Source organism: Rhinoderma darwinii, chromosome 3 (genome assembly GCF_050947455.1).
Source record: "Rhinoderma darwinii isolate aRhiDar2 chromosome 3, aRhiDar2.hap1, whole genome shotgun sequence".
In the NCBI taxonomy this organism is placed as follows: Eukaryota; Metazoa; Chordata; class Amphibia; order Anura; family Rhinodermatidae; genus Rhinoderma; species Rhinoderma darwinii.
Genome location: NC_134689.1, coordinates 351,813,803 through 351,825,817, shown reverse-complemented (window position 1 = coordinate 351,825,817; position 12,015 = coordinate 351,813,803). Strand labels below are relative to the sequence as shown.

At 40.9% G+C, this 12,015-nt stretch overlaps 1 protein-coding gene across 9 annotated transcripts in view; it reads right to left on the bottom strand.

The window, feature by feature from the left end:
• The window catches only part of AAK1 (AP2 associated kinase 1), a 138,744-nt gene that overhangs the window by 25,255 nt on the left and 101,474 nt on the right, over positions 1–12,015 (bottom strand). For 4 of the 9 annotated variants that reach the window (XM_075858521.1, XM_075858522.1, XM_075858525.1 and 1 more), the window contains 3 exons: positions 9,862–9,963; positions 8,942–9,052; positions 516–620 (listed from right to left, as the gene is read on the bottom strand). The exons of 1 other annotated variant lie outside the window; for it this stretch is intronic. In XM_075858521.1, coding sequence (XP_075714636.1) covers positions 516–620; positions 8,942–9,052; positions 9,862–9,963 — 318 coding nt within the window. The remainder of the gene's footprint in view (positions 1–515; positions 621–8,941; positions 9,053–9,861; positions 9,964–12,015) is intronic. 4 more of the 9 variants (XM_075858524.1, XM_075858529.1, XM_075858523.1 and 1 more) reach the window with 3 other exon arrangements.

The window sequence follows — 12,015 nt, the reverse complement described above, 5'->3', positions numbered from 1 at the left end:
CCAATCAGTGTCATACACTTCTCATTCTTCCAGCCCAGTTTCTTTCACTGCACAGTGTGATTGTGCACAGCGTGATTGTGCAGTGAGACAAGCTGGGCTGGAACAATGAGAAGTGTATGACGCTGATTGTTCACTGATTGGTCAGCATCATACACTTCACATTGTTCCAGCCCATTGTTACAGTGTGATTGTGCAGTGAAAGAAGCTGGGCTGGAACAATGAGAAGTGTATGACGCTGATTAGTCACTGATTGGTCAGCCTCATACACTCCTCTGTACAACGCCCAGTTGGTAAAAAGTAAGAACACGCCCAGTTGTCTATTAAGAAAGTCATTAGCATAAATCTAAAATTGCTCATAACTTACTCAAAAATGATCGTTTTCCAAAATAAAAACCACTGTTGTTACCTACATTACAGCGCCGATCACATTATGTAGCAGATAGGGCACTTATAATAGGGTGACAGAGCCTCTTTAAAATCTTTGACCCACTGATCATTTCCCTTTTCGGTCTTACCTTGGGAATTTTTGGAAACCAGTACCGGAATGGGATCAAATTCATCATCAGCCCTTTTTTCTGTCTCATCCGGGATATCAAAGCCCGTTAGGAGGTTAGTATCATCTGCAGCGTGCGAGGGAGAAAGAGAGAAGGGGGAAGCTCAGACAGCGAAAGAGAGAAGCCTGTTAGCATTTTAACACACAAGCCAAGCGAGGGGAAGATCTTAGGAAACAAGAACACAGTGGAATGGCCTGGGGGGGGGGGGAGGGGGGGGTGAAGAGTGCAACCTTACTTTATCAGGTCCCATACTGTATCAGTTCCTAATGGTTAGACGAAAGATCTGATATTTGGTCAATTGGAACATTCTTCCGATAACCCCATACATGTAAAGATTTTTTTGCAAAATTATTTGGAAGCTCTATTCCATTTTATTAGATCACTTGTAAGATCAGAGGGCAAATTGCCCCACGCATGACGACTTTACTTATTTCTGCAGTAATAGGTTCTAGCACTCCGGATATTTAAATGATCCGGTGATACGAATATGGTGATGGAAGACCCCGCTCCTCGCACTCTCTCTCACTTGTAGCTTTCTACTTCTCTTCTATTGAAAATGGCTGTCCACCCCTTTAAGTTTGAAAAGATAATCAGTGTGCCTGACAGAAATATTGTCACCAACTAGGAAATGTATCACATAAGCTTAAAAATATGTTTCCAAAGAATCAGCTGAGAATAAAATAAAAAAATGTAAAAAAAAAATAGATCTCACCACAACAACTTATCACCTATCCTGTGGCTATCTTCGGCAGTCCCATAGAGAATAAATAAAGCAGTAGCGCGCACACGCATTGAGCATCACATTGCAATTTTAAATAGTATCATTAAATGTACTATATAATGTACTGAGAGATTTTAAAAAATATATTTTGTGGGGTGGAATGGAAATAAAAACAGCAATTGCTCCATTGTTTTGGAGTCAAAGCTACTTTGGCGATACCAAAAGGATTATAGCTTTTTTAATGTTCTACTACTTTTACAAAATAAAAAAAAAATTTTCAACAAAAATTGTTTTGTATTGCCATATTTTAAGACCCAGAACTTTTTTATTTTTCCGCCGATGGATCATGCTGTATTTTTTTTTTTTATTGGTGCCATTTTGGGGTACATATGACTTTTTGATCACTTTTTTTTCTTGTGAGGTAAGGAGATAAAAAAACAGCGATTCTGGGATTTTTTAATGGGGTACACCATGCAGGATAAATAACGTTATATTGTAATAGTTTGGATCGTTACAAATGCGGCAATACCAATTATATTTTTTTTTAATGTTATTATTTTACGGGCATAGGAACAATTTTAGATATTATATATACCCATTAACAATCTAGGATTGCATTACAGGGATAACAGAGTGGGCTTAGATGCCCAGGTCGCTAATTACAGCAGCATCTAAGCGGTTAAATGTCCGGAATTGTAGCAATATACAGCCGCTTTGTAATTTTGGTCAATACAAAATTAATGCATATGTTAAAATTGCAATTATGTTTGATTTTAAGATTCATCCATGGCAGATTTGTTCCAATCATTGTAAAATGTTCTTGCATGTACAGATTTTAAAGTTGAATGCCCTCCTGGGCAACGTCTGTCTGATTGTAGACAAATCTTTGCGCCTTTAGCCACCCCTACATTGCACTGCATTCATAGCACATGCTATCCCCAATAAAAAATAGTCACTAAACTCTTCTTCTGATGTAGTGAGTATGGAAAATGACTAGTATTTGTTCTACCTTCGTTTAGCTACAATTTAAGGATTTTTGTGTACCCACCTATATTTATATCCAGTAACTCAATTTAAGAAATGTTCTACCCAATTTAAGAAAATCTGATTAATAACACAGGCTCAGAAAGGGAATAACGTGACTGCAGGTCCAACTAATAGTCTACTATGCCTGAGGTTTGGGAGGTCGGGAAACACAACTAGCTGGAAGGAAAGGGTACAATGAAGAATGAATGGAGCAATCCAGATGATAAAATGACAGGATCTGTGCAGTTTAGTGTAAAATTCTTGTTAAAAGGAGACTGGGTGGGGGGGGGGGGGGTGTTAATAAGGCATTCCTTTGTACTACCACTAGATTATATGTAAGTGATGATATATAGAGTTTATCATATTATGGTACAGACATTTTTGTCACTGTATCTGGTAACCTTTAAAAAATGTTGAAAGTTAGAAAATGTTGAGACTAAAAAAAATAAAAACCGGGATGTAAGGTACTAAAAAAAACAAAAACAATTGTAAAAAACAAAAGGAACATGTCTGGATTCCCTGGAGAAATAATCTGTTAATAAACGGCTGCAAGAGTAAAAACGGTTCTAAGAAAACGTGTCAGCATTGCCCATGGCAACCAGATTTCAGCATTCATTTTCCCGGAGCTTATTGAAAAAGATGTGATCCGATTGGTTGCTACAAGCAACATATGCATAAAAAGGAGAAGCGCCAGAAACACAGTGTGCAATGCAATATATTTCTGTGGCAGATTTAGCGGTCTTAGGCCCCATGCACACAACCGTAGATTTCGTCCGTAATTGCGGTCCGTAATTTCCGGTGCGCATTTACAGACCCATTCATTTCTATTGACCACAGACACCTTCCTGTATATTTGCGGGAAGGTGTCCGGCCGATAGATAGCCTCCGCAAAAGAAAGGACATGTCCTATATTTTGCTTTTTACGGCCCGTGCTCCCGTACTTTATATGGGAGCATGGGTCGAAAATGTGGGTGGCTGTCCGGGGCCGCCAACGGCTGGCCGTGCCCGTAATTACGGACCAGGATTATGGGCACGGCCGTGTGCACGAGGTCTTAAGTTCTTTAAAATGAGAATTTAAAGAGGTTTCCCAACCGTACATATTGATCGCATTAGATGCAATCAACGTCTGATCAGCACAGGGATGACAACTGGTAGGGACACAAATGCCTAGAGAAAGGGGGCTACAGCACATTTGGTCTTTTTAAAACATAGTGTCGCTCTCGACCCAATCCGGTGAATAGGACGTTGGTTGAGAGTAGACCCTATTTCAGACTAAAGATAAATGGGTTGAAGTGCTTTACAGAGAATGGCACCCCTTTGTTCTTGACATCGGAGGGAAAGCCCCTTAAATAAATTTCTAAAGCCCAGTTAATCACTGGGGCAAGGAGCTTGCATCTAACCCTGTGGCATTGGGCAGCCATTATATTGCCACGGTTATCAATCTCTCCAATCTTCCGGGAAACGGTTTATATGTGCACACTTTTTAGACCACATATATATGGGCTATTCTTTCCACTTCGTATAATTTGCGTGCAGTACTTGACTTGTCTTTATGCTTATACGTAAACCAGCACACAGCAAAAACGTCTTGGTCACGGCTATAAATAAAGCGGCAAAATATTTCAAAAGGGGCAAAGTTTAACTCATTACATACTAGCTACTGCTTGGGGTTATATACACATATGGAACATAAAAGGAAAAAATACAAATATATTGTAAAACACATTCAACCACACACTTAGCTGATAGATTGGGTTTTTCAATGATCGATAGATATGAGATAGAGAAGATAGATAGAGATCAATCGATCGATACCACTTGAGTCAGTAAAGTTTTTCAGTCTAAAGCATTTTTCACATATCCACTGCATAGGTGATAAATGCTAGATTGGTCGGGTCTAACCACTGGGACCCACACCAAGCACTGTGCTCGACTGTTTCCGGCAGTACCAAAGACTCTAAAAAGAGCGCATGCCCAGCCACCATTCCATTCAAACTCCTCCTAGCCCCAGTCATGGAGCTGCAGGGAACAGGAGATGTGGTCTCCCATTCGGGCAATCGGTGGAGATGACAGCGGTCGGAACATCCACCTATCTAGCATTTATCTCCTATACTTTGAATAGATAAAAAATGCTTTAGGCTGGTGTACCCCTTTTACGGACATGTTAGACAAGCAATATAAATGCAAGGTTCCTCCTACATGAGATGAGAAGCACTGTAAGAACACTATAGGCAGTGTTTCTACAGATCTAATGTAACATGGACTAGATCATGCTATAATGCCAGTATGACTTGTTGTTGCCAAAAACATTAGATATGTTCGAACGATTGCTTGGTTGCTGTCTATTAGCTCCCATTCTCCCAAAACATGCACATTCAGCTTGATGGAAAATGCAGGTTATTAGAATGAAAAGGAAAGATAAGTGGCACCAGAGGTTACTGGCATCCCCCGTATCTTTCTGGCAAACAACTGGGTAAGACAGGGAAATTTCAACCTGTCTAACCCATGTTTCTCCTGATGCCAACCATCAGGTAAGACTCTGGCAGCCACATAGACATTTGATTGTAAGCAAGTTCCACTTAAAAAAAACTTTGATAAGTGCGGGCAGCTGTATATGTTCCTGTAGGTTCCAATATGGTCATCAAGGATAAACTCCACTTTACCTGTACACTCATAAATAACTAGAAACATACACAGAAAAACATGCACCTATTATATACAAGCATGCATAGATCTAACTAAATAAAATATAAAACAACTTATATGTTCACTGAAAAACTATATGACCACAAGACAATACAAACACATGAAAACATATGGCAATAGTAGTTCAAAAACCTAAACCGCTTTATGTTAAATGGGCCCACTAAAGTAAAAAGACGGAAGATTGAACGGTGATCCTCATTATCACCCCTTCACTACAATCTCATCTTATGCTACCATTAAAAGGGAATATTCCAAATGACTTTTATATGGACCATTGATCGGGCAAACGAGGGTTCATATGCCAGTAAATAAAGTAAACAGGGCAACGATCAGCCGATGAACAAGCAAACGCTAGTTCACTGGCTGATCTGCTAGTTTATGTAGAAAAATAAATATTATTGTAGTCGTAAACAGGGAGATGTGCTGCCGACATGATGGAAATGTAAGGTGACGAACGATCGTAGTAATGATCACTCGTCCCCATACAGAACCATTCATAGCTCTTTGTGAAACCGTTATGTGAACATAGTCTTACTGTATATGGCTTGTTCTTCCTTCATAACAGAGTACAGAGGGAAGATAAATCGTCCTTCAGACTGTTCACACTATAGAAACTATACGTTTCAGGAAAATATGAAACAAGATAATGTACAATGGGATGTTGACTAAAGACTGGAACATTTCCTCTGCAAATTTCTTCCCTCATGCCCTTTACTTCTGACCTAGAAGCATTAATAATTAAAGATGCACTAATGTAAAAGACATCTAATCTATAACACTCGATATTAGACAAGATGAAAATAATTATAAATCATCCTCTGAAGGTCAAGATCCTTTAACAAGGTCCAATAAAAGATGTTCCTTTACCTACGGACAGTGGCAGACAAATTTTGGCCATGTGGTTTCAGGCAGACGCAAGTAAGGTTGGATATATGTTCGTTTCCGTCATGCGAGACCTTTAGGGTTCGGTGTTTTGAATGCCTGCATTGTGTCTTGCATTGGCTCTTCAGCCCCTGCACTAGGAATCGTATAATATATCAGTTTTGTCTATAGTGTTTCTTTGACTCATTTGGTCCTAAAATCACTCCGAAGTATCAAAATATAACTGTTGCAGTGATCACTTATCTCTCCAACGGTCATGATTGACAAATAACGCTAGCAGTATTTTAAAAAGGGAACCGGTCAGCAAGGATGTTGCCTTAAAAACAAAGCTTTGGTTTAAAACCACTTCATTATATCAGGTAATTGCATTAAGAAAAAGCAGGGGCGATTAAATAGAACCTTTCACCTCCCCATACATGTGCAGCTGAGTGCAGAATGTAATGGGGAGGGCTGAACAAACACTGGGCCACTTTAAAAAAAAATTCTACCTCCCTCCCTCCCTCTGTTATTTAGATATCTGTATATTTGGCGCCCGATATTTAAATAACCACCTGAACTGTCAACGGGGCGTGTAGTGGCAAGGGGGCGTGTTACTATGGCTGTGACACTGTCCAATTCGATATGGACAGTGTTACAGCAAGAGCGAGGAGAGAGAGAGAGAGAGAGTGTGTGCACGCTCGCTCTCTATCTCTCTCCAGCTTTCAAGATTAGTCTTCTGCCGAACCGGCAAGGGGGCGTGTCACTGCTATGGACAGTGTAAGAGCTGTTGAGAGGAGAGCGCGCTCTCATCTCTTCAGCTCTTGCGAGAAATCAGTCTTGTATTGTCTGCTGAACTGGCAAGGGGGCGTGTCTCTGCTACGGACAGTGTAAGCGCTCCCAAGCTCTTACACTGTCCGTAGCAGTGACACGCCCCCTTGCTAGTTCGGCGGAAGACTGATCTTCAAAGCTGAAGAGTGAGAGCGTGCGCGCACACTCTCTCTCCTCGCTCTTGCTGTGGCACTGTCCATATCTGATTGGACAGTGTCACAGCCATAGCAACATGCCCCCTTGCCAGTACACGCCCTGTTGACAGTTCAGGGGGTTATTTAACCCCTTCCCGACATTTGACGTATCCATACGCCAAAGTCGGGTAGGGGAAGTATGGAGCGGGCTCACGCAGTGAGCTCGTTCCATACGATGCCGGTGTCGGCTGTATGTTACAGCCGACACTTCAGAGTAACTAGCGGCATCGCCCTCGAGAGCGATCCCGCTAGTTTAACTAGTTAAATGCCGCGGTCAATACCGACCGCAGCATTTAAATCCTCAGAAAGAGGGGGGCGACCCCCTCTAACAGCTCATCGCGCCCCCCGCAACGCAATCGCGGGGGGGCGATGGTTGCTATGGCTGCCTGGGGGCTTAATGAACGCCCCCAGGTCCGCCATCTTTGTACACCTATTAAGCCCTGCCTCTGGCAGGGCTTAATAGATGACTGTCAGAATCACGATATACTGCAATACATTAGTATTGCAGTATATCGTGCAAGCGATCTAACGATCGCTGGTTGAAGTCCCCTAGGGGGACTAATAAAAAAAGTAAAAATGAGTTAATTTTTTTTTGTGTAAAAAATAAATAAAAATAAATTAAAAGTTCAAAAAACCCCCCTTTTGCCATTTTCCCCCTAGAGCATATAAAAAAAAAAAAAAAACATAATTGGTATCGCCGCGTCCGTAAAAGTCTGAACTATTACAATATATCATTATTTAAAGCGCACGGTGAACGCCGTAAAAAAATTAAAAAATTGTAAACGCCAGAATGTCTATTTTTTGGTCACCTAATCTCCCGCAAAAAATGAAATAAAAAGCGATCAATCCATCGCATTTACACAAAAATGGTATTATTAAAAACTACAGCTTATCCCGCAAAAAATAATCCCTCATACCACTTAAATCGACAGAAAAATAAAAAAGTTATGACTCTCGGAATTTGGCGACACAAAATAAATGTTCTTTTTTACACTTAGGTTTTTACTTGTAAAAGTAGTAAAATATAGAAAAAACTACACATATTTGGTATCGCCGTAATCGTATTGACCCGCAGAATAAAGTTAACATGTTGTTTTAATTGAACAGTGAATTCCGTAAAAACTGTGGGTGAAAAACCATGGAGGAATCGCTGTTTTTTTCATTTTCTACCCCACAAATAATTTTTTTCCCGTTTCCTAGTACATTATACGGCAAAATAAATGGGGCTACGAAAAACTACAACTCGTCCCGCAAAAATCAAGCCCTCATAGTACTATATAGACGGAAAAATAAAGACGCTATGGCTTCTGGAATGTGGGGAGGAAAAAACGAAAATGAAAATCTGAAAAAGGGCTGCGGCGGGAAGGGGTTAAATATCGGGCACCAATACAACGGCACCGATATCTAAATAACGGAGGGAGGTAGAATTTTTTTTTTAAAGTGCCCCAGGGTTTGTGCAGCCCTCCCAATTACATGCTGCAGTCAGCTGCACATGTATGGGGAGGTGAAAAGTTCTCTTTAAGTCAACATCACCCTCCAGAGGTGTGCCCAGGTTTTGGCATGTCACTGTAATCTCACTAGTGCCATTTCATCATGCCAACACTTACTTGTAAACATCGCTAAGGCTCTGTTCACACCTGTGTCGATTATAGGAACAGAAAAACGAAAATAATGGAAGCGCTGGATCTCTCACATAACTGACACCAATGGTGCACGACAGAACCCATTGACTTTAACGGGTTTTGTTGAGTTTGCGTAATGGCTTCCGCCATTTTGCCGGACAAAAGAGCGATGCATGCTGTTCTATTTTGTCTGAGATTTTTTATGGTATATATGAAGGAGGCTCCGACACAGATGTGAACACAGCCTAAGAGATTTTGCATTTTAGAAACATTCATTGTCTGCCAAACTCTCACCCCGATACTGTATGGACAGCATCAGTTTTACTTCTAGGTCTTAACAGGACAAACTGATGAATGGAGATATATGCTATGAAATGTAGTATTACAATAGGTTACCAAAGGACGTCCACTAGCAATTCTATGTATTACCTGCAGACGTTGGAGCAGAGAGAACTAGTGGAGCAAACTCATCAAGGAGGTCAGCCGCAGGGTTAGATAGAATAGAATAGTCAAGCAAAGAGTCCTCCCCGGTAAGGGAGTCTGTAGATTCCAAGAGGGCAGCATTAAAAAGGAAGGTAAAGCATTAGAATCATGGAGCATCAGTGTAGGAAATCATAAGCTTGGTACACAAAAGACTTGCCAAGGAAAACAACGGTGAAACGTAGGAACCAGTATATGGAATCCATGCAATATCCTTAGGACTACAAATCAATAGACCATAACACTAAGTGGACAAGCAGAATATTCCATTCTAAATGTAAAGCAGCCCTTCGGGAGGGAGATGTCTCACACTACATAGGTGGATATAGATCCTTTGGTATCTGCTGAAAAATCTAATATTTTGAGTGGCTGCCAGATGCTCATGGACCCAACAGAACTGCAGCACCAGGGTTACAATAATAGCTTTGGCATTTAAAACAATGCAATCAACCAATGAATGAGTGCTTGCTCGTGCATCGGCTGATTGTTGCCGTTTGCCCGATAATTGGCCGGTGTAAAAGGGCCTTTATCCTATGTCTATCTCTAATGCGAATAAAAGGAGGTCAGTGGTTAGTAAAAAAAAATAAATACTAATTTTGGTAAGAAAAAAATATAAAAATCACGTTTTTAGTGAGGATTAGACACACCCTCCCCCATTACTGCACAAATTTATACAACTATATGAAGTAAGATTGTGTGCTTGCATCTATGTAACCAGTTTAATAATGTGTCATTCAAAATATTTCTGGTACTGCCGATCCAGAAGCAAAGGATCTTATGTTCCATTATCTAGAGTGAAATCACCTTGGCAAAAATATTCAGTATCGCAGTATGATAAATGCCAACTATTCTACAAAAACATCACCAACCTGTGCGATTTGAAGCAATGGAGTCTGCCTGGGAAGAGAGACGCTGAGGCATGGGGGGCTCCAGCCCAGGAATGAGGCTTTCCACCACAGGCTCTGCCTTCCCTTGTGCGGTGATGAGTAGAAGTGAAGGTCACCACGTAACACAGATGAGGGGTGCAGACGAAAGCAGAAGAAAAGCAGAAATGAAACACGTAAGAAATCCCAAAAGCTCAGGACCCGTTTCAGTAGAAGACATCAGCAGTTGTAATCCCACCCAGATAAGTGCATCAGATAACCAAGCTTCCTTTTTCTATAGATCTAAAACAATTTTTTCCTTTGATTCTATAGTACCTCATGGTTACATGGCAAAGTGTCTGAGCTTTAAAAATAACAGAATCCACACTAAGGAAGGGGGCGGGCTGAGGGGAGGAAACCACTAGAAAATAATAAAAAGAACCGTTATCTCAGCAAACAAAAAGGTGTGCGCCGCTGAGGCTGCAGTACAGTAAAACAAAGACCGACGGGGAGCATGCTGCGGCGCTGAAGCAGCGGGTAAGTAATGGTTCATTTATTAATTTATGGCAGTGGAGCCAATATGGTCATATAGCCATAAGCTTCATCACACAGACATCCTGCTTCTGCATTTGGACCACAAAACAGGGAGAACCACCTGAAAGAGAGCTCTTAGTATTAGCAGTATTATGTGCAGAGCGCATGTAGGGGGCGAGTAGAGCGTCTGAGGTACAGCTTCTGCCAATAGCTGCAAAGCACTGAGTGATGTCAGAGAAGGGGCCAGTCCAGTAACATGCAGCAGTAGTTGTTTCCTGTGGTGTTAAGGACCTATAGTTTACAGGGCCCCTTGGGTAGACCAGAATAATAATGGCCCTGGTATGTTTAATGAACCCTGTTCGGTTAATTTTTTTTAATTATGAAAATTACACTTTAACGGCTCTAAAAATATAATCCCTCCAGTCATCTAAGAATGACTGAAAATTGGCAAAACATAATAAACTATTTATATCTCCTAGTAACTTTTTTTTTTTAACCTGCAATAAGGTGTGCCCACAATTGAAGAAAAAAAAAAAAAGAACACAACTTAAATAAATCTAATTTTTCCCGGCATTACAAGTTCTTTACAGCATTGTGAAAATGAAGGCAGTAGAGGGTTTCAGACCATTTCTTATCTTTACTAAAACGGACAACTGGGAACTGAACCACACAAGGTTTACCACCAGAGATAGAGGCGGTCAGTGATAATTCTACCTACCTTCCTAATACATATACTATAGAGCTACAGTTGCTAGAAAAAGCAAACCCTTTGGAATGACCTGGATTTCTGCATGGATTACTAATAAAATGTGGTCTGATTGTTATCCAAGTCACAATTATAGACAAATACAATGTAACTAAAACACACAAAGTTGTACTGTTCATGTCTTTTATTGAGCACATTGAGTCAAAAAACACAGTGCAGGGAGAATAAGTAAGGCTTCGTTCACATCTGCGCTAGGGTCCCGTTCCGATGTTCCGTCTGAGCTTTCCGTCGGAACGGGACCCTGACTGACACAAATGGAAACCAAAGGTTTCCGTTTCCATGACCATCGATTTCAGTGGTTACGGATCCGGTGCCAATGGTTTCCGTTTGTCTCAGTTGTGCAAGAGTACCGTCGTTTTAACTGAATGAATAGAGCAGTCCACTACTATTGATTCCGTCAAGACGACGGAACCCTTACACAACTGAGACAAACGGAAACCATTGGCACCTTTGGTTTCCGTTTGTGTGAGTCAGGGTCCTGTTTTGACGGAAAGCTCCACCGGAACAGGACCCTAGGGCAGATGTGAAAGAAGCCTAAGTGAACCTCTGTGTTAATGACTTCTCCAAAAGCCAATTGGCAAAAGATGTTTCAATTAAGGAGATGAGATTGGAAGTGTTGGATTTTACAGGTGCTTTACCCATTAAATAAAGGCACATAAAGCCTTGTTACTAACATCTGATCTTCTCAAGAAAGATTGGTTAGTGTGAACCATGCAAACAACTTTCAGAAGACCTCTAAAGATGTTTTATAAACGCATGAAGCTGGAGAAGGCTACAAAAGCATTTCCGAGGACCTGGGTGTACATTGGTCCATGGTTAGAAAAATTATGTACAGAAGGTGAAAATTTAGGAATGTTGCT